The sequence below is a fragment of the Budorcas taxicolor genome, chromosome 10 (assembly GCF_023091745.1).
Source record: "Budorcas taxicolor isolate Tak-1 chromosome 10, Takin1.1, whole genome shotgun sequence".
NCBI classification, from domain to species: Eukaryota; Metazoa; Chordata; class Mammalia; order Artiodactyla; family Bovidae; genus Budorcas; species Budorcas taxicolor.
Genome location: NC_068919.1, coordinates 70,894,802 through 70,921,647, shown reverse-complemented (window position 1 = coordinate 70,921,647; position 26,846 = coordinate 70,894,802). Strand labels below are relative to the sequence as shown.

The following is a 26,846-nucleotide window of genomic DNA, read 5'->3' as shown; positions in this document are numbered from 1 at the left end:
CACAAGCTGGATTCAAGATTGCCAGGAGAAATATCAAAAACCTCGGATATGCAGATAACACCACCCTCATGGCAGAAAGAGAAGGGGAACTAAAAAGCCTCTTGATGAAAGTGAAAGAGGAGAGTGAAAAAGTTGGCTTAAAGCTCAACATTCGGAAAACAAAGATCATGGCATCGTCCCATCACTTCATGGGAAATAGATGGGGAAATGGTGGAAACAGTGTCAGACTTTATTTTTTTGGCTCCAAAATCACTGCAGATGGTGATTGCAGCCATGAAATTAAAAGACGCTTACTCCTTGGAAGAAAAGTTATGACCAACCTAGATAGCATATTCAAAAGCAGAGAAACATTACTTTGCCGACTAAGGTCCGTCTAGTCAAGGCTATGGTTTTTCCTGTGGTCATGTATGGATGTGAGAGTTGGACTGTGAAGAAGGCTGAGCACCAAAGAATTGATGCTTTTGAACTGTGGTGTTGGAGAAGACTCCTGAGAGTCCCTTGGACTGCAAGGAGATCCAACCAGTCCACTCCGAAGGAGATCAGCCCTGGGATTTCTTTGGAAGGAATGATGCTAAAGCTGAAACTCCAGTACTTTGGCCACCTCATGCGAAGAGTTGACTCATTGGAAAAGACTCTGATGCTGGGAGGGATTGGGGGCCAGAGGAGAAGGGGACGACAGAGGATGAGATGGTTGGATGGCATCACTGACTCGATGGATGTGAGTCTGTGTGAACTCCGGGAGTTGGTGATGGACAGGGAGGCCTGGCATGCTGCTATTCATGGGGTCGCAAAGAGTTGGACACGACTGAGCAACTGAACTGAACTGAACTGAAGGCTGGTGCTATTATTAACTCCATTTTTGGTTGATAAAATTCAGACAATTAGTAATTTGCTTAACATCACAGACCTGACTGCTCCCAATCACTGAGTAGAGTAGTAGAATAATGCTGCTCAATGGAAATATGTGAACATGTATGTAATTAAAATTTTTCTATGAGCCACATTTTAAAAAGTAATGAGAAACAGCTAAAAGTAATAATATCTTTCATTTAACATAATATATCCAAAATATCATTTCAATGTGTACGTAATATAAATGATTAGTGATATATTTTAATTCTTTAGTACATGAGTCTTCAAAATCCAGTGTGTATCTTAAACATATAGCACATTTCAAGCAAAATTTATATTATATTTCAAGTACTCAATAACCAGTGTATTGGATAGTACATGAAAAAAGAACTTACCAAAAAAGAACTTTGTAGCTTATAAAGAACCCTGAACAATACTCTTAAAAGCTCCTACTTTATATTTATGCACACATATTTGGAATTCTTCTAGTTTTTCAGAAGGATGTTTTCTTATCACCAGTATATCGTTAGTTTTGTTTTGAGTTGGTTGTGATTTTAAATTGCTCCTATCGGTGTATGGATGAAAATATTTATAGAATTGCTGTTTTTTTCCTTATAAATTTATATGTGGTTGAAATTTTGTTATTATCAAGTTTGTTTCTCCCTAGAAAGTGGGAACATGAAGAGTAGGGGATTTCTTGTTGTTGTTTTTTTTTTTTCCCACCTAAGTAAGTTATGGTAGTGGTGGTTTAGTCTCCAAGTCATGTCCTACTCTTGCGACCGCATGGACTGTAGCCCACCAGGCTCCTCTGTCCATGGGATTTCCCAGGCAAGAATACTGGAGTGAGTTGCCATTTCCTTCACCAGGGCATCTTCCCAACCCAGGGATTGAACCTGGGTCTCCTATGTTGTAGGCAGACGCTTTACTGACTGAACCACCAGGGAAGTCATCAGTTATATAGTTAGAGAAAAAAAAAAAAAAACACCGGGGTGGATGGATTGTTGGCCTGACCTGGACGAGCACCATTTATTTTATTTTTTTATAACGAGTAAAACACAATTGTGAGGTATGGTTAAAGCTTCTATGATTATGAAATAGAGTGATGCTAACCTATTTACATAAATTCTTTATGTCAGACGCAGTAGAAATGTAGGCCTTCTCCCGGCCTTACCATACAAGTACCGTTTAGAAGTGTTTCTGAAAGGGTCTTTTCTCTAACATTAGCCTAACTCCAGTGTTATAGAGAAGTGGTTATTTTTAAACCCAGTGGGGAAAAAGGAGCTTCACAATTTTATCACAGCCACATTCCTTCAAGACTTTAAAAAAATTATTTAGATTATCTCCTTCTATTTCACTATATACACATTTATTGTCTCTAGATTCCAAGGATAAGTGGATAAATGTTATGATTCACATTTGCCCTGTAACTAGTTAGAATTGGTTCTCTAAGGCAAATGTTTCTTCTCCTCTGCTTTAGCTTTGCCATGATCTGAGCTGAAGCAATCTTTTAAAATGGCCGTGATGCACTCAGTGTTTTCAAAAGCAAAGCACTGTAACCATTTAGATCCTTCATCATTATTACAATGTATCTGGTGGCTCTGCTTGTAGAATTAATGCATGGAGCCTCCATTAAGTGTTCTCAGAATCTACTCCAAAATAGGCCAATCTATTGTCCTCTTAAGTATTCATATATGAGTTGAAAATTTTTCAGAAACATTGCCAATCAGGGAGGAAAAAGCTCACAAATGTCAGTTTTGATAAGAAAGAGTTTCTTTCTAAAGGGTTCTTAAGGAGCTTCAGGGGGGTTCCCAAGGGATGAAGGAATAAACAAGCGATCAGAACAGCTGGGAGTCTGGAGATCAGATTGTTGTTCAGTCCCTCAGTCTCATCCAACTCTTTGCAACCCCAGGAACTGCAGCACTCCTGTCTTCCCTGTCTTTCACTGTCTCCCAGCGTTTGCTTAAATTCATGTCCATTGAGGCAGTGATGCCTTCCAGCCATTTTATCCTCCATCACCCGCTTCTCCTGCTGTCATCTCTCCCAGCATTGGGGTCTTTCCCAATGAGTTGGCTTTTCACATCAGGTGGCCAAAGTATTGGAACTTCAGCTTTAGCATCAGTCCTTCCAATGAATATTCAGGGTTGATTTCCTTTAAGATTGAACGGTTTGATTTCTTTGATGTCCAAGGAAATCTCAAGAGTCTTCTCCAGGAGCCCTCCGAAACCCCCCAATGCTTGTCAACTTGGAAAATCTATGGAGATAAAAAAAGATTAAGAAACATAAGCTGATTAGACTACAGAAAAGAACAAAAAATATCAAAGCAATCTTCAAATATATGAGCTTTCCTTAGTCAAGAAGCCGGGGTGCAAGTGAAAGAAGCCTAATTCAAACTAGTTTAAGTGGGAAAAGCAGACTTTTAAAACCTGTTTACATAACTGAAGACCAATCTGAGGAACATCTGCCTATGGGCACACCTGGATCTGGGATCTCAAACCATGGTTTCTCATTCTCTTTCCTTACCTGTCTCTTATTTCAGCCCCGTCTCTCCAGTCATACTGTGTCTAGAAGTGGGATCCCTTTGGAAGCCTTTGCTTGGTGATGGGGAGGGTCCCCAGAGCTTCCCCCAAGGTCTGACTCTTTATGATAAGGGTAGAAAAGACCTAGAGAATCCCAGGGATGGGGAAGCCTGGTGGGCTGCCATCTATGGGATCGCACAGAGTCGGACACGACTGAGGTGACTTAGCAGCAGCAGCAGCAGCAGCAGCAGAAAAGAATTAGAAATAGTCTTTATTGATCTATTTCACTCTCCATATAAAATAGTCATGGATCTTTGATTTCCTTGGGATAACTGCTAAACTCCTTTTATACAAGGGTGAGAACAAAAGAATCTTTGCAGAAGACAATAACCTCATGCAAGTTTTAGAAGTAATTCAGTGATTCAGAGGCAGCAGTGTGTTATGTTTTGTAGTAGAGATTCGAGTAAGAAACAGTACATTTTAAAGGATTTTAAAAAACATTGATTAGGGAATGCCACATTAATGTGTAGATTACAAATTAAAAAACAATAAGCCCATGGTGATTCAGGGTGAGTCAGCTAAGGTAATTTGATAATCCTGACACAGGATGTTCTTTGACATCTCCTTAAGTTTGAGGGGTTTTGTTTTGTTTTTCCTTTGGGGAGGAGGAGGGAGAGAGGAAATCAGTTTAATGTTTTTCATTTAGGTAAATTAAAATTATGCAAAATCACTCTTCTTGACTTTTGCAGTTTAATTTAACAAATAAATAAGCACATTTGACACTCCTATCTGGAAGCAAAAGATCTTGGAGCCTCTCTATCATGAAGAGTGTGTTGATATCAGAATAGGTGATAATTTCTTTTACTTTTTTATTTTTAAATAACTGTAGACATAGAAAATTTGAAAACATAATACAAAGATTTCATATATATGCTTAACCTAGCTTCCCCTAATGTTAACTATTTACATAACTATTAATTAACAGTTAACTATGGTGTTATCTTATGATGGTTTTCCTCCAATATCCTTATTTTCTGTTTTGCTATTCAATCTAGAATCCTACATTGCATTTAGTCTCTGTCAATCTGTGACATTCTTTAGTCTTTCTTTGTCTTTTATAACCTTGACACTTTTGAAGAATACTGTCTAGCCTGTAGAATATCTCACAGTTTGGGTTTGTTTAGTGTTTTCTCCGGAGAAGGCGATGGCACCCCACTCCAGTACTCTTGTCTGGAAACTCGGAAATGGCAACCCACTCCAGTGTTCTTGCCTGGAGAATCCCAGGGACGGCGGAGCCTGGTGGGCTGCCATCTATGGGGTTACACAGAGTCGGACACGACTGAAGCGACTTAGCAGCAGCAGCAGTGTTTTCTCATAATGGGGTTATGCATTTTTGGCAAGGGTACTACGCAAGTCATCTTAAGTCCTCGGGGCATCATGACAGATGTACATGATGTTGATTTGTCTCATTACTGGCGATGTTAACCTTAATTGCTTGGTTAAGTTGGTCATGTTTGATTTTTTCACTGAAATTCCCATTTTCCCTTTTGTAATTGTTAACCATCTTGGTTATTTTAAGAGTAGGCTAATACCTTCTCAAAGTTTTGCCCATTGATTTTTGCATCCATAGCTGGATCTTTTCTGTAATAATGACACAGTATAAATAATAAATATTGTAGCATTTGCATAATAATGACTTTGTACTTCTAATTGTCTCTACATTTGCTAATTAGAATTCTTCGATAAGGAAGAGCTTCCGTCTCTTCTCCATTTATTTATTATTTACTCAGTTTTTTATATTGGTAAGGACTCATGGATATTTATTTTATTTTATGGATTATAATCCAATACTGTAATTTTATTTAGTTGTTCAAATTGTTCCAGGCTTGGCCATTGTAGGGTGCCTGGGTTGGCTCCTGCATCCTTTGAACTTGCCCCATCCTTTCTTGAGAATTTCCTTGTTTTCTGATACCATAAGATTACCGGGGCTTATCCTGTCGCAGTCCTGGAATCAATCACTTCCCTAAAGAGTCTTGATTCCTTTTATTGATGTTATCCCCGGGTCTTGCACTGCTCTGCCTGGGTAGGTAGACTTTTGGGTATGATATTCTCCTATACTCAGTTTCTTTCTCTGACTTTGGACTTGGGAGGTCAATCCCTAGAAATAAACTGTCCTGAGAAGTAGGAAGTAGGAACAGCTAATGAACCTCTTCATTGGCTTTCTGGTGCTTTCATTGTGTCTCTAAATTCCCCTCTGGAAAAGCAAATGTGAAAGTCTCTCAGTCATGTCCAACTCTTTGTGACCCCCATGGACTATATAGTCCATGGCATTCTCCAGGCCAGAATACTGGAGTCGGTAGCCTTTCCCTTCTCCAGGGGATCTTCCCAACCCAGGGACTGAACACAGGTTTCCCACATCGCAGGCAGATTCTTTACCAGCTGAGCCACAAGGGAAGCCCAAGAGTACTAGAGTGAGTAGCCTATCACTTCTCCAGTGCTTCTTCCCAACCCTGGAATTGAACTGGGGTCTCTTGCAGTGCAGGTGGATTCCCTACCAACTGAACTATCAGGGAAGCCCTCTGGGCCATGATTTTTTTTTCCTCCTTTGGCTCTTGGTATTTCCTAGAGACTTTTTGCTACTGCCTTATCTAGTCTGGGACTCACGAATCACAATATTGCAGCTTAGTCATTTATTTACCATACTGACTGACCACAACAACTCTGGGCTCAGATTCTGCCCAGACCACATTTCACTAGGTGGCATAATTGAATGCTATGGAGGACTAAACTTGCCAGCAATCTTTAACTGTGCTGATTAGACTGAGAAGTAGGGTAGGGTAAACATGTTCTCTGGGCTTTGGGGAGAGTGTAACTTGAATTGTTAGGGGTAGAGATGTCAAAGAACTCCCAGTAAATGACTGGTCCCAGCAGGTTGAGCCAGGTCAGGAGCCCTGCAGAAGACCCTGAGCAAAGGGCCAGTCCATAGTCACTTTCTAGAAGTCCGTAGCCAACTTCTAGCATCAATTGAATTTCCTTCTTCATAGTTCTTTTCTGTTGTTCTCTAGCCCTGAAGTACAATTTTATTCAGAAGTTGTGGCTTCATATTAGCTGTGCTTCAGGCATTTTAGTAGAGTCTGTCCTACATAGATGGAGATGCCAAAGGGAGAACAGTACTTTCTTCCTTGAAGCCAGAGAGGAAGTTACCGTGTGGGGATCGTCATGGGGAACAGTTGTGCCAGTGGAAGTAGAAGTGTGCTAGGAGGAGACAGTCGTTCCAGTACGAGCAACAGACCACACACTTGTAACACAATCTGGAGAACTTTCCAGTAGTTTCCTTCCATTGAGTTAGCAGGGTCCATTGTAATTTCCACATTTAGTGGAGTATGACTTGTGATCTTATTTTGTAGTTATAAGCTGTTAAAGCCTGGAAATTTGAGATAGACCTATTAAAGTTTATCCTGATAGATTTTGCTCAATATTCCAGTCTAGTAAGATCATCTTGAATTTTGTTTCTATCATCCATTGTATTAATTATTCCTTTTGGTTATAATTCTGTTCATTTAAAGAACATGACTTTTTTTTTTTAACCTTTATCCAAGTCCAGAATAGAAATGTTAACTTAGGACGGTGACTTGTAGCAGACACTATGGTCTTCCTGGCAGTTAGAGAGCTATGGCTCCATCTATGGTTTCTAAAAATCTACCATTTTCCCTCTTTCTGAGATAAGGAGATTATCTTCCCATTCTAGGATTCTGGCACCTTTCCCATTGTCCATGGATTCTCTAAGCTTTCCTGACTCAGAGACCACTTCAGCAAGTTCCTTCTGAGTCTGTGAATGTAATTATTAAGATTTAGAAATTTGAAGTCATTTAATGTGGCTAAAGTGCTCCTTTCTGGTCGCTACCTATTGGTCATTTACTGATAAGTAGTTAAAACTGTTAAAAGACGGACAGATTTTTAGTGTGAGTAGAAACCTAAAAGTGTTCTGCACCACAGTGTATCCCCAATGGGCGTCCCCGGTGGCTCAGTGGTAAGGAACCTGCCCGCCAGTGCAGGAGACACGGGTTCGATCTCTGGGTTGGGAAGATCCCCTGGAGAAGGAAATGGCAACACGCTCCAGTATTCTTGCCTGGAGGGCTACAGTCCATGGGGTCGCAAAAGAGTCAGACATGATTTAGTGACTAAACAACAATAACAAGTATGCCCCCTCATGTTGAATGATTGGATGTATGATTATAGGATGATTGAATGAGTGAATGAATTTCTGACCAGTTTGAGTTTTCATAATAGTGTTAGTGATACCATTGGGTATTGACAGGGAAAGTGCTTCTTCACTAGAGGACTGGGATTTCTGATTTATACAAGACAATGTAAGTTTACTAGTTAAGATGTTATAAATCAAATGCCATGCTGCTTCCTTTAGCTAATAGGAATGTTATTTCGTTGATTTTAAATTGTGTCTAGGTAGATTATGTGTCAAAAGCTCTGACTATTAACCTTTAAACTAGTGGAATAAGATTAAGGCCTTTTTTTTGTCCTTAAACTTATTAACTTCATTGCTTATTAGCATTGTCCATCACTGGTTTATATGATTTCATTTAGGTCACAAAAATCTTTCAAGATAAAGGGGTACATGATTAAAAACAAAATAGAAGGAGTCCTTGGATCAAAAGATGGGATGACTAGATAAAATCTCTAAGGTCCCTTTTAATCTAACATTTCATGTTTTACATTTTTAAAATCAGCTTTATTGATGTTTAATTTACATAAAACAAAATTCACCTATCGGAAAGTGTAAATTTTAATAGGCTTTAAGAAAAGAACTTTTTTTTTTACTGGAAAGAAAAACACTAATTAGTAACTGGAGAATTTTGAGTTCTCCAACTTTTTATTTTTATATGAAATAATTTTATTTGAATATTTTGTGTTTAGCTTCAATATTGATGTCATTATTATCACCAGGGCAGCTTGCTCCATTTTTTAAGACCTCTAACAGAATTGTCCAAAGCACATTATCTTCATTTTTATGAAAATTATTTGATCTCTTGCACTTTTTAAACCAGAGCATTATGCTAGCACTGCAGGCATATTATATTAGGAAAGCAGGTTCTTCATTTCATGTTGTAGGTGAATGATCTCTATTTAGAGTTTATTTTATTCATTTAGTTTTAATTTAACCTTGAATAAACAAAGAATCACCTGGTCGAAAAATCAAGGTATACAGAGAAAAGTCTCCCTCTTACCTTGTAGCCCCATATGCTCATTGTTCCCCTAAATTTGAAATCATTTTACAGTTTCTTGTGTATCATTTAAGAGTTTATTTACTCACATATGAATAAATATAAATACAGGTCTTACTTTCCCACCTTCTAAAAAACACTGGCACCCTTTAACATTCACCATTTTCCTCTAGCCATCAGAGAGTCATTGTTTCTTTTCTTTTTCTTTGGAAAAAAAGTACTTTTTATTATTTTTATAATTTAAGATTATTCAGGTTGAAATTTCCTGAAATGAAACACAGAAATTCCATATATCCATATATCCTATGTTCATTCATCTGTTTAATCCATCCCTTTAACAAAAATCTACTGATTTTCTACTGTGTCAAAAATTGTACTCATTTCTTAGAGGATTCAAAGATTATGAGTCTTGCCCTTAAAGAACATATAGTATAGTAGGAAATATAAGACAAGAAGCTATTAATAGATATCCATGAGAGACATATGAAATGCCACAGCAGTTAAAAGAAGGCTTAACTGGGAAGAAGGTTATGGATCAAGGAAGGCACAGGGAAGAAAATGACCTTTGAGCTGAGCCATGAAATTTGAGTCTGTGTACCTGTGGAGATGGGGTGAGAGAAAAGGAAGAATATTCTATGTTATATTTGAACAATCTTGTTAGAAAGTGATAGGAACTCAAAGAAAGAAAACTTAGGAAGGTAACACATTAGCTCCTGCAGACAAAACCAGAAAAGACAAGACTGGCGTCAACAGCATACAAAGACTTAATCACTGTTGGCCTTTTCTCCCTCCTCCATCCTGCCTCTTTTTCTCGAGGCACACCCCTTCCTGTAACACAGGGTATGGTTGGCAATAATTTTGGTAGTAGCAGTAGCGTTAGTCACTCTGTGGTGTCCGACTCTTTGTGACCCCAGGGACTGTAGCCCACCAGGCTCCTCTGTCCCTGGGATTCTCCATGCAAGAATACTGGAGTGGGTTGCCATTCCTTTCTCCAGAGAATCTTCCCAACCCAGGGATTGAACCCAGGTGTCCTGAATTGCAGGCAGATTTTTTACTGTCTGAGTTGATACTGATAATTTTGGTGTCATGTTCTTACTTCTCTCAGTCCGAGAGTAAAGAGATAGTTGTCTGATTTGCTTTCAATTCAGAAATTTTGGGAATGAGCTGGTCCAGCTTGGTGATTATACCCACTGTGAGTTGGGAAGGGAGATCCTGTATTTGGTAGCCCCACCAGAAACACACTGAATTGGGGAGCAGTGCTCTCAGGGTGCTGCTACAGAAGAAGGTAGGAAGGGGTGCAGGGCAGGTACAAAGCACGGAGGGTCATTTTCCTCTATAGCATGAGTGAAGGTATGAAGGCAGAAAAATTGCATGCTGTGCTTTGGGTACGGTAAGAAGCTCAGTTATGCTTCAGAAGCAGGGCTGGGGGCACTCTCAGATGCCAGTCTTGAGCTTGTAAAACTCTGAAAGAGTGCTTCCTTAAATTTTGTACTTTAGGCAGGTTGTCTGTCTCAACCTAATCCTGGCCCTGTTTAGAATGAAAGAATGTTCAACAGTGTTGAAAGTCAACAGGCTGAGTACCTTGAGGACCAAGTTCAGTTCAGTTCAGTCGCTCAGTTGTGTCTGTCTCTTTGTGACTCCATGGACTGCAGCACGCCAGGCTTCCCTGTCCATCACCAACTCCTGGAGCTTACTCACCCTGCTTGTCACCCTGCTTATTTAACTTTTATGCAGAGTACATCATGTGAAATGCTGGGCTGGATGAAGCACAAGCTGGAATCAAGATTGCTGGGAGAAATATGACATTTGAGGGAACAGTTTTGATGGAATGATGCAAGTAAAAACCAGATTGCAGGAGGTCAAAACATCAGTGAAGAAATGGAAACCAAGAATGTTGGAATGGAAACTTCCTCTCTCATGAAGTTTAGTGGTGAAGGGAATGATAAGGAAGGAAGTGCAACTTCAGGGGAAAGCTGGGAGGAGGGGGCAACAAGTTTATTTTCATTTTATTTTTGGTATTGGCAGTATCTGACCCCGAAAACAGTCGTCTGCTTCCATAGAATGACTTGAAGGGTTCCTGGCTCTCTTCCAACCAAAACTAATTTTCTACTGGCCTATGAGTGATGTCTGAATTGCTACCATTAGTGATCTGGGGTTATTGAATTAAAGGATTATCTCCTAGCAGTTAGTAAGTACCCTCCCAGGCCCTCATCTGTAAGTAATTCATTAAGCTTTTAGCAGCATTTGTGTGTTGTTGTGAATTGGTTTATCTGATTTTTTTGGTGACAACTGAAAATGGATTTTCATACAGGGAGGGTGAAGAGCACTGAAGAGTTTTTGACAGTTTGGGATGCAACACCTGTCAAAAGGCAAAGGGAACAACCCACCAAAAAAAAAAAGAAAGATATGTGTTCAGTCACTCAGTCGTGTTAGACTCTTTTGCCAACCCTATGGACTGTAGCCCGCCAGACTCCTCTGTCCATGGGATTTCCCAGGCAAGAATATGGGAGTAAGGTGCAATTTCCTAATCCAGGGGATCTTCCTGATCGAGGGATCCAACCTGCATCTCTTTGTCTCCTGCACTGGCAGGTGGATTCTTTACCACTAGCGCCACCTGGGAAGCCCCAAAGGAAAGGTAACCAGGTTCTAAGGCATAACCTGTTTACCTCAATTCTACCCAAGGCCAGCTTTCCATTTGCAATCTTAACTTCTCCCTTCCTTCCCAATGGATCTTTTTCTTTTTTTAAAACTTCATTTATTTTTGGTTGTGCTGGGTCTTTGTTGCTGCATGCAGGCTTTCTCTAATTGCAGCAAGTGGGGGCTACTCTCTATTGTGGTGCACAGGCTTCTCCTTGCAGTGGCTTCTCTTGCTGCGGAATCTGGGCTCTAGGGGACACAGGCTTCAGTAGTTGTGGCTTGCAGGATTTAGAAAGCAGGCTTAATAGTTGTGTTGTACCTGCTTAGTTGCCCTGTGGCATGTGGAATCTTCCCAGACCAGGGATGGAACCTGTGCCCCCGGCACTGGCAGGTGCATTTCTATCCACTGTACCACGAGGGAAGTCCTCAATGAATCATTTTTAAAGACACCTTTTGAGTAAAAACTTGTCAAAACTTTCTGGGAAAATTCATTTTGTCCCAGATAATAGAAAAAAGTACAGAACTTGGAGTCAGAACACCTCTTGTCATCAAACTCTCATGAGGCATGTGCAGAGGCAGAATTATCTTGAGGCAAATAATACTTGGGTTTCAAGATAACTCACTTGCACCTTGGGAGGGATTCTAGCAATCTGTTCACATGATCATGCATTTTTAAAAAATTAGCAAAAGAGGATAATTTAACTACAATAGGCTCTTTCCATTCTTATTTGCTGTTTGTCACATTTCCCCTAGTGCTGGGTAGCGCCTAACTAATTACCGTCATTTTTGTGATCCAGTAGCTAAAGGGAAGTTGAGTTGGAGATACAGGTAGTTTGGATTTAGTAGTTTAAATTGTTAGGTTTGCTGTCGCTTCTTTGTATTGCTAGGTTGTTGCTAGCTGCTTCAGTGCAAGGATGTCTTGCAGGAATACTCCTGCCCACTGTACTGATTAATGTCATAACAGAATGTTTAAGGCTTTTGATCACAAGCTGGTTAATGAGTGTTACCAATGCAAATATTGTTTAAGGTGGGTCACTGTTCAAGGAAACTTGAAAAGTCGTGAAACCTTATTGCTCATATATGACAAGAAACTTCATAGAGGCCTTCCCAAATTTAATACCAAATTATATATGGTATTACCAACCATAAGCTATGAAGCTGAAACAAACCTTTCTAAACCATGAATTACAAAAAAAAATTTTTTTTTAATTAACCCACATTACAGGAAAGACTGAATTGTCTTTCTGAGATTGCACTATAAAATTGTCATATAAAGAAATAATCAAAGAACATACAGAGGAAAAAAAGTAAGGGAAAATTATTCTAGAGGTTGATACAACAGTTAATTAATAAAATGATCTTGTTACTGTTTGAATTTGGGATGTTTGTTGTATTGCCAGGTTTTAAAAATTTTGTAATTGTTCTCATTTCTTTTTTTAATATCCAGTTTTGTATTCACAATTTTCTGTCCTTTATCTTAAAGAGTATCCCCACTCCAAACTGTGGTAATTTCAACGTCTACAAATCTGGATTCTTTCCTGATCCCGTGACTTTGAGCAAGTGATATGAGTCCTAGTTTTCTTATCTGGAAGGTGAGAATCACCATATCTGCTGATTTACTATACAGGGTTTCTTTGAGGAAGTGAGATGATGCAGGTGAAAGGACTTTGCTATTAGCTCTAGGAGCAGTACAAATGTAAAGCGGGATCTCTGCTTCCTCCTCAAAAAACAAAACACAAAAACAAACCTTTCTCCAAGAGGTTATGTTATCTTTTCAGGATCACTTGTTACACTTGGGCATATCCTAACTTGCAAGATGGGTTAGGATCTCTGGAGAGTTTCACATAGAGGACAAGCATCTCCAAGCACAGTAAAAAGCCAGGAAAGAACGATGGTGTGTTAGGATAAGCCAATTTGTTACCACTTTTGGAAAACCAACATACTGGGTCTTCCTGCTGAGTGTGGTGAGCAAAGATGCTTCTGATACTAAGGATAGCATTTAGCATTTAAATTCAATAATATTCCACACATGTAGATGACATCTATTTAGAAAACAAATTTAAGAGGAGTTGTACAGTCTATTTCTTTGCCCTGGCATTTAACCAGGAAAAATGGGAAAAGGAAAGTTCCCTTCACTGAACACCTGTTATATGTGTGTGGTTTTGTGCTAGGTGCTTTATAGACATTATCCCAGGCACCTAGCACATATAATAGGTGTTCAGTGAATTTATAGAAATATCTCTGGGTAGTGTCAACCCCTTTTTGAAAAAGTAAAAACCAAGGCTCAAAGAATTGAGTGACTTGCCCAAATTCACAGTGATTTGGTATTTTAAGCAAGGTGTGCTTGATTCCACCCTCCTCAGATACCAGTCCACTGCTATGTCTTGCTTACAGTCTAGTTTTCCTTTTTCTATTTGCTTGTCTGTTATAAGCTGATGAATCCAGCTCATATATAGTCACAACTGCCTGCAAAAATAATTTTATAGATCAGATGTCTAGTGTATACACAGAGATATTAGTTGAAATGCATACCTTATCATGAATTTATGGAAAATCAAGAATATATCCAATGTGATAGAATATGCTTTAAATGGTGCTTAATTTAAACATAAAATATCCTTTAAATGGACAAATCTTTACTAGTAATTTTAAATATCTGAAAATATTTGAGCTGCACAATAAACTACCTTACTACCAACCAGACTTTTCATACATCAATTTAGTATGCACCACCTGAACCTAGATATCTGATTCATGCTAGAAAATTCAAGACTAATCTCTTCAGCCAGAAGAAAAAAAAGTAAACCAACATTCTCAAGTTGTAGATTGACAGGTTAAAAAGACTTTCCTCTTGGCAGCTTTATATATATTTTATCAGAATTCAAAATTACACACAGTTCACTTGCTTCTTTCCATTAAATTTTAAAACTGAGATGTTTGGTAGCTGGTAGATTTTCATTGGACTTTTGTGATTTATGATTTTAATGAAAACTCTGCCCCCTACCTCACCCCCAGGTTAGCCTAAGAGTGAGGTGGAATGCAACATACTGTCTCAAAATTGTATGCTTTTTCTGAGTACGATTTGTGTGTGTGTTTCTTTTTTAATTTGTAGGTCAAGACTAAAACTGGGGAGGGAGTGAGGGAGAAGAAAGAAAGTTACTTGGGAAAGGGAAATTTCTATCATCTTATAGACAAAAATATTAGGAATTATATTCAATAGGGTTCAGAGAATGTAACAGAATTTTCAAAATCTATGGGAAAGACTATTACCTTACTTTTTGGGAAAATGTGTTTGTGAGAAGATAATCTTCATGTTATGAACCCAAAGCCACAGGATTCTGAAAAGCCATGTGCCTAGAGGGAGAGTCATCCCAGAAAATCTGAGAAGTAGGCACAAGTCATTAACCTGAGCTGGCAGGATTCAAGTGAATTTTGGGTCCAGTCAACCTAAGTCATCTTTGCAGTTCAAATGAGTATAGAGTTGCCAGAACTCCACTAATTCGGAAAAGAATCTTCAAAGAAGATCCATTAATTCATTCAATTTTAAAATGTTTATTGAGTAACTACTACTTAGTCGAAGCACTAGGAATATAAAGATGACAGATTTGGTCCTTGCCCTTAAGGAGCTTACACTCTGGGGCAGGGGAGTCAAACATACAGACAAATACACAAATGTATTACAAACTTGAAGACGTTTAGGTAAGGTACGGTAGCAGCATTACGAAGAAAGTAGAAAAGTCTCTGAGAGAAGTTCAGTGACTCAAGAAAGACTCCTTCAAGGCGGGACAGAATTGATGGACTGATAGGTTAGCAGTCGAGGTAGGGGGCCGAGGCTCCGGGTGGAGGACACCACTGGGCAAACGGAAACACCCAGAGCAGCGGCAGGAAGGCGTGAAACTGCTTGTTCTGCCCTGGGATCGCCCTCACACCCCTTTGTCTCCAGACAAGGAGTTCGATCCCTCATGGTGGAGTATGTCTTAAGCAATTTGGGACTATAAATCCTAGCAAGTAGATCTGCAAAGCAGGATCTAGCCTGAGGAGATTTCTAAGAGTTGAAACAGAAGCGGTCAAGTTTCGAAAAGAAAGGGGCTCCCCTGGCGGCGGGGGCTTGCCAGAATATAACTGTGCGGTCGCGGACACTTGGTGCTCAGGGAGCCCTGCCCCGGGTCCTCGCCCCGAAGGCTGACCCCATGAATCGGCCGGGCGCGCAGAGCCCTCTCGACGCCTCATCTGCAAATCCCGCTCTCTGAGCTTGGAGACTCCCCAGCTCGTCCGTCCCTTCTCGGACGACTCACTCGGCGCCGCCGAAAGCCGGCGGCGGGAAATACTGTTCTCCGGCTCGGCCACGCTAAGCTGCTCTGGGCAGTGGATCCAGGCCAGACGCGGGTGCAGGCCCGACGCTCGCGACAGTCCCGGGGCACCCGCCGGCGCTCTCGCGCTCCAAGCTCACAAACCGCCGCGCAGTCAGAGCTCGAAGGCGGGCGCGCGCCTCAGCTGCTGCCAGAGCGCGCCTGTGCGTGTTTATCCCCTCCCCTTGGTTTTTATCGAATTCTTCCCGGGCGTTCGTTTCTTCGAGGTTTCTTTCCTCTAGCTGTGTGAATCAGGCAGTCAAACAATAGGAGAGGCTTGAGGCCTACGAGTCTGAAAGTTCCCAGGGTGCCGGACGGAAAAGGTGGCTGTGTGGAGTTGTCACCTCAGAGAGTCGCGATTCGGACCCTGGAGGAAGGACCCACACCTTCCCGGGTATTGCAGGCCTACTGTGGGCTTCTGGGGAGCAAAGTTCGGGCCCCACCTCCTCGCTGCAGGCCTCCCCTCCTAGGGGACCGGCGCGCCCGCCGCTCCGGCCGCCATTTCCCAGCAAGCCTCCAGGGGGCCTCCCCGCCGTGGCCTTCCTGTCTGCAGCTCCGCGGCCCGGGGGCGGCCGCGCAGCCGAGGGACGCGCCTCGGCGCCCGGGCCAGTGCGCGGACAATGACCCCTTCTCCCCTCGCCGCCTCCTTCTCCCGACGCCGCCCCCCTCGCAGCCCCCAGACAAACCTATTAGCCATTCAGGCCGACAAAACCCCGCGGCCCCGCGCATTGTCCCGCGGAGCGCCCGGCCACCGTCATTAGCCCTGATTACGCTGAGCCGCCTGACAGCCCCGCGGGCAGCTCGGCAGACCCCCCATTCACCGCCGGCCCCCGGCCCCGCCTCACAATAGGAGCGGAAATCGTCCGAGCTCTCGCGTCCCGGCTGAATAGAGCGAAAAGCTGCTTCTCTTCTCCTCCCGCCCCATTCACGCTCTCTTTGGATACAATATTTTTTTTCCTTTTTGTTAAAATCGGGGAGGAAAAACGAGGTCAAGGAAGATTTGCTTGAGCTCTTTGCCTGTCATTTGTTTAATGTAAACAAAGAGGAGGTCCTCCCCCCCCCCCCCGCCCCAGCCTCTTATCCCCTCCCTCCCAGATTTTTATAAACAAACTGGTGATGGAAAGGGCAGCGCGGGGGCTGGGGGGTATGGGGTACCAGAGTGGCGGTGGAACCCGAGTGGGTCGCTAAAGTGAGGAGAGAGGAACTGCGGCATTTGGGGAGCTGGAGCTATATAGCGTTTTTGGTAGAACTGGAGGGTGGTTGAAATGTTTAGAACCCGTAAAGGAGCGTGAGCTGGGGCTGAGGGTTAAATCTTCACACTGCTCAGGTTTGTTGAAATGTAAAAATGCAGCTTCTTTCTACTCTGCTGGAGTAACTGCTTTGGGGCAGTATGTTACAGGATAAGAATTTTAAGAAAAGAAATTACCATCATCATAGGTATGTCTTCAAATTCAGAAACCTTCAGCACTGCTACTAGCTGGAATTAAAAACAAAGACAAACCTTTTCTAGACCCGGATAAAACTGACCAAAAAAAAAAAAAAAAATCTTAAAAAGTAAACGAAAACCTTAACAATACCTGTCCATGGGAAGATCTGGGCCAATTTAAACAAAATCTGTGTGAAGATTTGGACCAGTTTCCAACATGTAATCATCAATGAATTGATTATCCACAAAGAATCGTTATTTATATTTAGATACCACCAGCTTTAGATAAATATTAAGAAGTCTTTTAAATAATACATCACCCCTTAAGATGCTAAATAAAATTATATATAAATAAATCAACTAATTGGTGAAACTACTTTATAATGTAACTCTTAGGCAGCATGTTACTTTAAGCAAATTAGATGTACTTTAAAGAAAGGTGTACTTTATAGGCTTTCACCAAAGCAGGAAGAAAAATCCCCCATCACTGTTTTGTTGTTGTTCAGTCACTCAGTGACTCTTTGCGACCCCATGGACTGCAGCACGCCAGGCTTCCCTGTCCTTCACCATCCATCTCCTGGAGCTTGCTCCAACTTTCATCCATTGAGTCAGTGATGCCATCCAACCATCTTGTCCTCTGTCATCCCCTTCTCCTCCTGCCTTCAATCTTTGCCAGAATCAGGGTCTTTTCTAATGAGTTAGCTCTTCAAATCGGGTGGCCAAAGTATTGGAGCTTCAGCTTCAGCATAGGTCCTCCCAATGAATATTTAAGATTGATTCCCTCTTTTTTATTTTTTTTTGCCACACAATTAAGCATTATTTAAAATTTATTTGTAAAGAGAAAGCTTAGTTCTTACTAAGAACTATGGTTGTGGTTATGTTATGTTAACCCCCCCCTCCCTTTTTCCCCCTTGAGAGTGCAGAATGGATACTTCCTTCAGCTTTTAGGCATCATTTGAACTGCTGAGTGGGGTGGGATTTTTAGACTCTTAAATTCCTTCATATCATCACACATTTCCCTTCCCTCTTAGACTTGGAAGCATCAGCTTAAGAGAGAAAATTTGCCAACGATTTTCTCCAAATGCTGGTGTGGACAGCTCTGTAGTTAGGATGGAATCTGACTGGGAAACAAGACTAGACATCTCTTGATTTTTCACTGAAGTGTGGATTCAGAACTAGGGTGAGGCGAGGGAGGCACCTGGAATGCAAAATTTAAGGAGGTTCTCTCTCCCAGATGCTGTGCACTTGCTTGACCTTGAGCATGAATGCCTCCTTAAATTTTGTAGTCTACATGCCTTCCTTGCCTCTTTGGAGTCCTGGCCCTTCTCCTTTGCATTCTAGGAAGTTCCAGGGGTTCTAGAAAAGAAAATAGAGCCTTGAGGAAGCTCTACCATCCTAGCCTTTCAGGACACACAGAAGAGTATTTGCCTGCTTTCTAGAAGAACACCAGCTTGATCACAAAGGCTTCACTACTCCTTCTTTTAGAGCTCTTATGCAAGAGAGTTTTGACTGTCAACAAGTCTCTGAATAAGGGCCCCTGTATACAAAGAGAACTATTTATAAAGCCCAAATGAGGTCAAATCTGTTTAAGTGATTTAGAAACCAAAAATCAGTCCTTATTCATGTCCTGGGCTTTCTGCATATATCTTGCCATTTGATTGCCTTTTGTCTTCAGTGACTTCACTTATTTTTATTTGATTTGCACATCGGCACTTCTACCCAAATAAATTAGCAGGTTTTGGAACCAAAGAGCATCTGCTGAGGACACTGAAGCAAACTGAAAGAAGTCCAGTGGCGGATGTGGGGGGAGGGTGCTCCAAGAGGAAGTTCAGCTCAAGTGATTTTAAAGATCAATGTCAAATTTTATAATATGCAATCCATTTCACTAGGGAAAAGCTTAGAGTCTCCCCGGATAGCATTTACTTTTTTAGTGTAAGGACAATAGGTGTTTTTTTTTGTTATTGTTTATAGTATGTGTGTGTCTGTGTGCCTACACACTTTGAAAGGACAAATTTAATCCTGACAATATTTGATATTTTTAATTGAGGCCATTACAGGATAATGAGGCTCTAAATGGCTTGTTTCATGTTTAATACAACGATTAGATTTTTTAAATTGCCAGTGCTTTCTCTGCAGTCTTCTATTTGACCTCACTATGTGACATGATTACATTCTTTCCCTCATCTCAGTATGCCTTTTGTTGAAAATAATGCATTTGATTAAACCTGCTTCTGTGTTGAGAAGATGCTAGTCTAGTTATTACAACCTCTCCTGTCTTCTTTTGTCTTTATTTTAATGCAAGTTCAATCCCAAATACAGTAAATGCTCACTTGTATGATTATGGGTACCTACCATTTTTTGTATGGGTGGGGTCTCAAAGGAGATGGAAAACCTTTCTCATTGCAGAGCCTTTGCTGGAATAATCTTACTTCATAAAATAGAATTCACTTTTAAGCCGAGTTTGGCTTTCGAAATTGTTCCTGAAAGCTGAGTGACTGTCAAGTGGACAAGCTATAGTTAGTTACTTGTTCTGGGAAGGTAGGGAGTTGCCTTACAGGGGGTAATTATGTTGCCAATTTCTAGGTTTAAATATATAACACATACATGCATATTTACATACATACATACATACACACATGCATACAATTTGACAAGGAAGTGGTTACCTTGGAGTGTTTTAAAAATAATATAGCAGGAAACATCAGAAAAGGCAAAAGACATAGAGAAGACTCTCCTGAGACCATTGCACAAGGACCCCTGCCTGGTGAAGAGAACGATCTCTCAGTTTTCTTTTTAGGAATCTGAGAGCAGCTCCCTTAAGGTTGCTCACCAGGCTTTTATTGTTTGACTTTTTCACACAACCGATTGGCTCCACCCTGCACCCTTTGAAACAGCAAATTCTCTCCATACAGAGAAACCTACCACGCAGTCTCTTAAATAAGTAAATAAACAACATATATATGTTTTGTTTAAAAAAAAAACTTTAAAGCAAAAGTTATACATATATAATAGCGTCCTTTCGAGGTGAAATACCCACGGGAGATTCAGGGGAGGCGCTCAGCGTGCAGTTCGGGTTCTGGAGGCATCTTTGCAGCAAAATCCTTGGGAAAAAGCAAAGCAAGGAGAACGTGTAACTGGGTCGGGCCTCACCGTGGGCCCCTGTGGTAGCGGCCGGATGGCGCCGGTGGAGCAGGTCAGGCGTAGGGCGGACATGGCAACCAAGCCCGCGGGTCCCTGGCCACCTGGATTCGCTGGGTTGCTTGGTCTCTCATTCTTTCTCTTTCATTTTATTTGTCTCTTTTTTTTTTTTTTTTTAAACACCGAATTCTCTTTCTTAGTGTAATTGGTGGGCGACTCAGATGTCGCACTCGCTGTCGCTGGAAGTGATGGAGATGGCCGAAGTGGCTGCCTTGCTGGACAGGCTGGCGGCCGGGCTGGCGGCAGCACCCAGCACCTCGGGCGTGCCATCTTCCTCGGCCCTTAGCGTCCTGCCAGACCCCTGCGACAGGACCTGCTGCTGAAGTCTACCGGGAAGGAAAAGAAACTGGTCACTGTGCAAAACTAGCCACCGACCTCCCGCTCACTCCCACCCCTTGGTGCACATCCTTTAAGCCTAGCAGTCAGCCCCTCTCCCTCTGACGGGGGCAGTTAAAGTGGATAAGAGGAGGCAACAGAGGCTGGGCAGGAGGCCTTTGGCCACTGCTCCGGGAGCCTTGCGGATGGAGCCTTGCTCCATCATCCTTCTTAGTCCTTTCTTGGCTCCTTGGCTCCCACTCTTTGGGATGCTGTGCTCACAAGGTCATTCCTGGTTTTTGGTCGCCTTTGGGAGATTTACAATACTGTCAGGATAAATGAGACATCAGTGACAAGGACAGATGAGATTCTGGGCCAGGAGACCCCTTTCCCAGCTTTGTGTCTGCCTTGGGCCCACCTCTGTGCCAGTACCCTGGAGGCCAAGTCTGCCCCAAACTAGAGGCGGAAAGGGCAGCCTGAAGGTTCCTAGGAGGGTTTGGGCCTGAGAGAAGGTTGGGTTCTTGGCCAAAATATTTGAGATCTACACACTGGGGAATGAAAAACCTCTGCCAAGTACTTTGCTGCTTCAGACAGGGCTGCCCACCCATAGGAAGAGCAGAACTCGACTTTCCACTTCTTAAAACGTAGAGTTAGAAATTTCAAAGCGTTAGAGAAGGATGCCTTTGGACTTTAAAATGACAACACTAAACTGCCTCATTGCTAACAAGCCAGGCTTCACCTAATAAATAACAGGAGCTTCGGCCCGGACTGACAAGAATTAACCTTGGGCCTTGCCGTCTCTAGTTGTTTCTGGGGTCTTAATTTTTATTTCTTTCTCTCTCTCATTGTAGCCTTGGTATGGTGACTGGAACCAGCTGCAGGAGTGACCCCCAGGCGGCGAAAACCAGACAGAAAGGGTGGGGAATCCAGAGCCCGGAAGGAAACCCCCGCCCAGGATCCCAGAACGCAGTGGGCTCACACCGAAGACCTCCATCCCATCCCAATTCCTGCGGAATCCAAGTCTCCAGGCCTTCGGTAAGGGCGCCGGGGGTGCGGTCACCGGCTCCCTCCCCGGTGAGTTCAAGGCTCGGAGGTCTATAGGTACCGACCTGTTTTTGGCTGCAGCTGCCCGATCCCTTTGCCGGCGGTTTTTGAACCAGTTGCCCACCTGCGTAGGGGTCAGTCCGGTTGCCTGGGCGAGCTCACGCTTTTTGCTTGGGTTGGGGTAGGGGTCCTGCAGGTACCATTCCCGCAGCAGGTGCCGCGTGCGCTCCTTGAAGCAGTGTGTCTTCTGTTCGCCGTCCCAGATGGTGCGCGGCAGCGGGAACTTCTTCCTCACGCGGTACTTATCCACCGGCCCCAAAGGCCGTCCACGCAGCTTCTCAGCCTCCTGGTAATGAGCTTCGAGCCACAGCGCCTGCAGTTTGGCGTGCGACTCCTTGGTGAACTTGTGGTTTTCCAGGATATGGTAGAGCTCGCGGTAGTTGCCACCGTGAAAGGCCACGATGGCTCGAGCGCGCAGCACAGATTCATTCTTGTTGAGCGCCTCGCAGGCCGCAGGGGCCACAGGCAGCGACCAGAGGAAGCGACCCAGGCGCTCCACGTCGCCGCTCTCCTCTAGAGTCTCGCATACCCCGGCCACTTGCTGGGGACTGAAATTCAAGATAGGCAGCTGGAACATCGAGGCAGCGCCGGCGACAGCGGAGGCGCTGAGTCCGGAGTGGGACACGCAGCAGATGCCCGCGGACCCGGCCGGATGCGCCAGGCTCTCCTTGGTGAAACCGGCTCGGGGCAACCGGGATGCACGGCCAGGGCAGAGGCGCAACCGCGGGGAGCAAGAGAGCGGGAGGGATTGGAGGAGGTGCCGACTCCGGAGCTCGGGTTCGGCTCGGCTTCGTTGGGGCACGCAGGCCAGCTAGCCGGCGCCGCTACTGGGGTGGGCGGATTGGCGGCGCGGGCGCCATGGAGACCCCCTGTCAGTCACTGGCCGGCTCTGCCAATCAAGACTGCGACCGGAGCGCCCAGGCCATTTCAGCACCTCCCCGCTCTCGACAGCGCCCGCGGTTCTCCGGTGGACTTCTCAGTATTTTGCAGAACTTGGAGGAGGAAAAGACGTGCCAGTGGATGGGAGAGAAAGACAGGCTAGAGTCGAGCCGCAGCCTTTCGCTACCACCCCCAGCCCTGTTCCTCCCTCTTCCCTGCAACCCCCCACCCCTACCCCCCCGCAAGAGGCGGCGATGTTGCAGAAATCCACTTTAGGGAGAGGCGCTGCCTGGGTCAAGAGGCCTCCAGAGGACAAAGAGGACTGGGCCAAAACGAAATCCTCTGAGAGAACTCACTAAATTTAGTTGTAACGAAACAGAAAACCTTGAAGGGGAAGACGAAAGGGGAGGGTGGGGAAGTGGATCATCCCTTTTTCTTGCCTGCACCCATCTCGGCATGCCTTTCCAGCTGCCAAAGCAGTCGAGTGGGAACCGAATCTGAAGCAGAACGAACCGACCTGGGACCTGTAGAAGAGGTCAGTTTGGACTTTACCCCCATTACCTTCAAAAGCCTCCTAAAATCATTTAAAATCCGAGCTAGGACACTCTTCTGATAACCCAGGCGCTGACCATGAAGTGAAGCACTCGCAACAAAAGGGGCGCTGCACACCCCAAGTTTATACTTTTCAGTTTTTCTCCCCAGTTTAATGGACTTGAACAAATGTGGAGCATAGCCACATCTAGAGTGAGAAGTCACTGGTAGGTCAGGACAGCAACTTAAAAGCTTATTTCAAAGACCTTTTTAAAAAGTATTGATTTGTGCTTCTTGCAGGCTAATTTTGCCATACCCTCTGTTAGAATATTTAACTCTTGAGCTGGGGATAGAAAATCTAACCTTGGCCTTTGGGCCCAACAGTAACTCAGTAAAAGTAAAATAGAGAAGAGGGAACCATACTAATCGAGAAGGCGGTGCAGAAAGTGCTTCTTAAGCCGCTGAGCACTGATGCCTCCTCAAGGGAGGAAGGGCCTTCTTGGCGGCTTGGGACCAGCAGTTGAATTGATAACTTTATTGATTCCCAGTTGACATCTTCATCATACCGTTTTCTGAGAAGTAGGTCAAAAGTAACTACCATCTCACCTGGCTTTTAACAGGGGTTTGCTTAGTTTGAAGAAAATAATTGGGAGAGGGGAACCTGACAAAAACGCCAGGAAAAACCATCTTTGGAGGGCCATCCTTAGAAAGGTATCAGATGGGAATGTTCACTGCCGAACTGGACTGGGCCCGGCTGTCTTTTCTTTAGTATCAAGTACAATTCGTATGCGGCTTGTACAGCTTTGGTAAATCAGAAGACAGATAGATAGCACAGATGGTTGGAGGTGTCGGGTCAGATCATGCTACGCCTGAGTGCAGGGCAAAGCTCATTCTGACGGAAAACCCTGATATTATTTTCACAGATCTTCACAGTTCACTCAAAAAAAAAAAAAAATTGCAAAGGGGAAGGAAAAAAGCCCTGCAACCATTTACATCATTTCTGTGAGATTGCCAGCCGCCTCAATGGAGAGACTTTCTTTTCTAAGAGCTTATTTTCATGGAATCCGACAGGGCAGGGGCAAAATAGAGAGGGTGATGAGGATAATGTCAAAGCACAAATCTCCGTTAGCTTGAGGAGACTTCCGAATCCGCCGCAAGGACAGCTTTTAGTGAGAAATATTGTAAACAAGGGCCAATAGTGTGCCATGTAGAAAACCCGGCAGGCAGGGTAGGGGTGAAGCGGAACCCCAGGAGGGCTATTTTCCGGTACTCCTGGACTGGGAAGAAAAGCACTCCCTCGCTCCGATTTGCAGAGGTTTCCTAATTTTCGCTCTCGGGGTGTCTCCCCTCGAGGCTCTCCTTAGCCGATTGCTTTTAGATCGCCCTCCGCGTGCAGAAGCAGCAGAAGATGCGCGGGACCTTACACCTCTGGAGCCCAGAGGGGAGCCCCAACCTCTATACCTAGCCGCTGAAGGCGAGCAGAAGTTGTGGGTGCCCCAGGGGACCGCGCGTCCGCAAGCATTTTTGCTGCATAATTTGAAAGTGGTGAATTCCGGCTTCTTACCCTAAGTCTTTGTGAGCAAGTCTTGTAATTTTCGGAGCCTGGGTGCCCTATCCAGAAAATGGGAACGTTTATTTCCAGATGTCCCCTCTGGGTTCTGCGCGTCTGGGGCTCTCGAGCGAATGCGACCGAAAGCCTAGGTTGGCCACGGTGGAGGGTCGGGAAAAGGGCGCTGGGTGCAGCCGCGGAGTCGGAACGCCGCCTGACGCGGCGTCTGGGCGCCGGGGCGCGCGAGTTCTCAGAAGTGTCTGGAGGTCCGGGTCTACGGTCTGGACATCCTATCTTCACCATCGCAGGGGACATCCCGCTTAATTTTATTAACTAAAGGGAAATAAACTTCTTTAGGGCACACTGCGATCGCGTATTCGTGCATCAGCTTCATTCTGGGAAGGGACAAAAGGAAGGAATTTGTGACCTCTCATTCCTGAAAACGAGAGAAGCTGCAAGGATTCTCTTAGAAATAACTCCGCTGTGAGGAGGATGACCCCACTCCACGTTTGAAGCTCACTTTCCCAGGTTTGCTAGGTGAAGACTGGATCTTAATTTTGCGGAGGGAAAGAGTTTTACCAATTTTGGGACTTAGCGCCAACCTTGCAGGCAACTTACTACTCATTTTTATTATGTGCTTGACCGGGAAACTTGGAAGGCGTAGCAGCAGCCTTTGGGCCCATCTGGGCAGGTTTGGAATTTTCTGTGGTTGGTTTGCAGTTAGTAGTAGATTCGAGAGGCCTTGGATTCTCCCCGGAAATCCCTAGAAGGCTATTCTTTCTGCAAACTCAAGACTTACTTTATAGAGAAAAATTTGGAAAAAGCATGTAGAAGACAATGCCCTGCTCCCACCCCCGGGGAACATTCTGTGTCTAATTGTTCAGTGCCGAGGCAACTGGGCAAAGCGACTCCAGGGAGCTGTGAGGTTCATACCAGAAATCTCCAGAATTCAGTCTGGGACTTTTTGCACCTACCCGTCTCCCCTTGTTTTGCCCCTTCTATGACTTTGCTCTCTAGAGTAGAGGGACACTTGGAGCCCAGGTTACACTCTGCTGAAAGATTTACCAGTGGAGACCAGTGTGTAGAGGTCAATACATTCTTATGTCTAGTTTCTAGTCTCTTGTCTTGTTTTGTCTTTCTTTTTTTATTTTTGACTTTTCATAAATCAAGCTGTAAAATAAATGATGTCTTTGTTTTCTTTCCTATACAATTCACATAGTCAGGGATTTTACAGATATAGTAACTGAATGCATCTGGATTCCTTGATAAAGACTTTTGTGCTGCATGTTAGCCACAGAGTGGCTAACAATGAGGTCCCAGCCTTTTGTGTATGTCCATTTTGACTTTGGGGGGAGAGGTCTTTGTTTCTCTTTCCTGAGCCTCAAAGCCATGTGTTGCAGATAGATGAGAATAATGTAAAAAAAAAAAAAAATCTAAGATTAAAAAGGCAGTTTACTGTCTTTGAAGTTACAGTATTAAAATTTCACACTCATCTATTCACACACTTAGTATACTGATTTTCAGATGATACCATATACATAAATATGGATACATGTTTTTTTTATGTATTTGGTGGTCCAGATCTCCAGATTATGAAATTAATTTAGTATCCTAGTTCTAAAGTACCAACTATCCTAATAAGTTCCCAAGAAAGATAGCAATCTATCTTTTATGCATTCCTATCCTTCCTGTTTACACCTGTAACAAAGAACAGAGATGCCTCTTTTTATTCCTAAGAAAAAACACCATTTGAGAAATGTTTTGTTGATTTCCTGGCACTGTAAAATTAACTGACAAAAAAGTATTACAATAAAAAATGTTGATCTAATTTTAAGAGATTGGGATATTTTTGTTATTTGCATAATTATTCACCATCTATTTTTTAAATGATGTAAAATTTCTTGTGTTGTTAAGTGAAGGAAATGTTTATCAGTTTAAATGTGGGAAAATGCACCATTTAAAAGTATTGATTAATTATCAGTAATGGTTTTTTAAAGTGTTAAGCTGACAGTGCAACTCTGTGTTGACCTCCAGTTTGTGATTGCTCCTAGGTGTTTGGATGATAATTTGTATCTAAGACAGAGAGTATATTAGAAGTTATACCACTTATTTAAGCTATGGTTTTAAATTCACTTTTCTCACTTTTCTGCTTCTGTGAGGGTAAGTCTAAATCTTGGGGTTAACCACACCACAGCATAGCTTACTTAGGGCTACGTATCAATGGATTCTTATGTGAAGGATTGATTCTTA

The 26,846-nt window shown here is 43.2% G+C and overlaps 1 protein-coding gene across 1 annotated transcript; it reads right to left on the bottom strand.

Annotated features, from left to right (window-relative positions):
• Positions 1–20,375: 20,375 nt before the first annotated feature.
• Positions 20,376–22,292, bottom strand: SIX6 (SIX homeobox 6). The gene is made up of 2 exons (XM_052647081.1): positions 21,643–22,292; positions 20,376–20,544 (listed from the first exon to the last, which is right to left on the bottom strand). Exons 1-2 carry the CDS (start codon positions 22,212–22,214, stop codon positions 20,376–20,378), a joined length of 741 nt encoding a protein of 246 aa, XP_052503041.1. The 5' UTR covers positions 22,215–22,292.
• Positions 22,293–26,846: the final 4,554 nt, after the last annotated feature.

What these genes read in the sequence shown, in the direction of transcription:
- SIX6 (XM_052647081.1), bottom strand. Translation starts at nt 22,214, where the DNA reads ATGTTCCAGCTGCCTATCTTGAATTTCAGTCCCCAGCAAGTGGCCGGG. An exon ending in GCAGCTGCAGCCAAAAACAG is followed by an intron (nt 20,545 to 21,642) that starts GTCGGTACCTAT and finishes CCTTCCCGGTAG; the next exon opens with ACTTCAGCAGCAGGTCCTGT.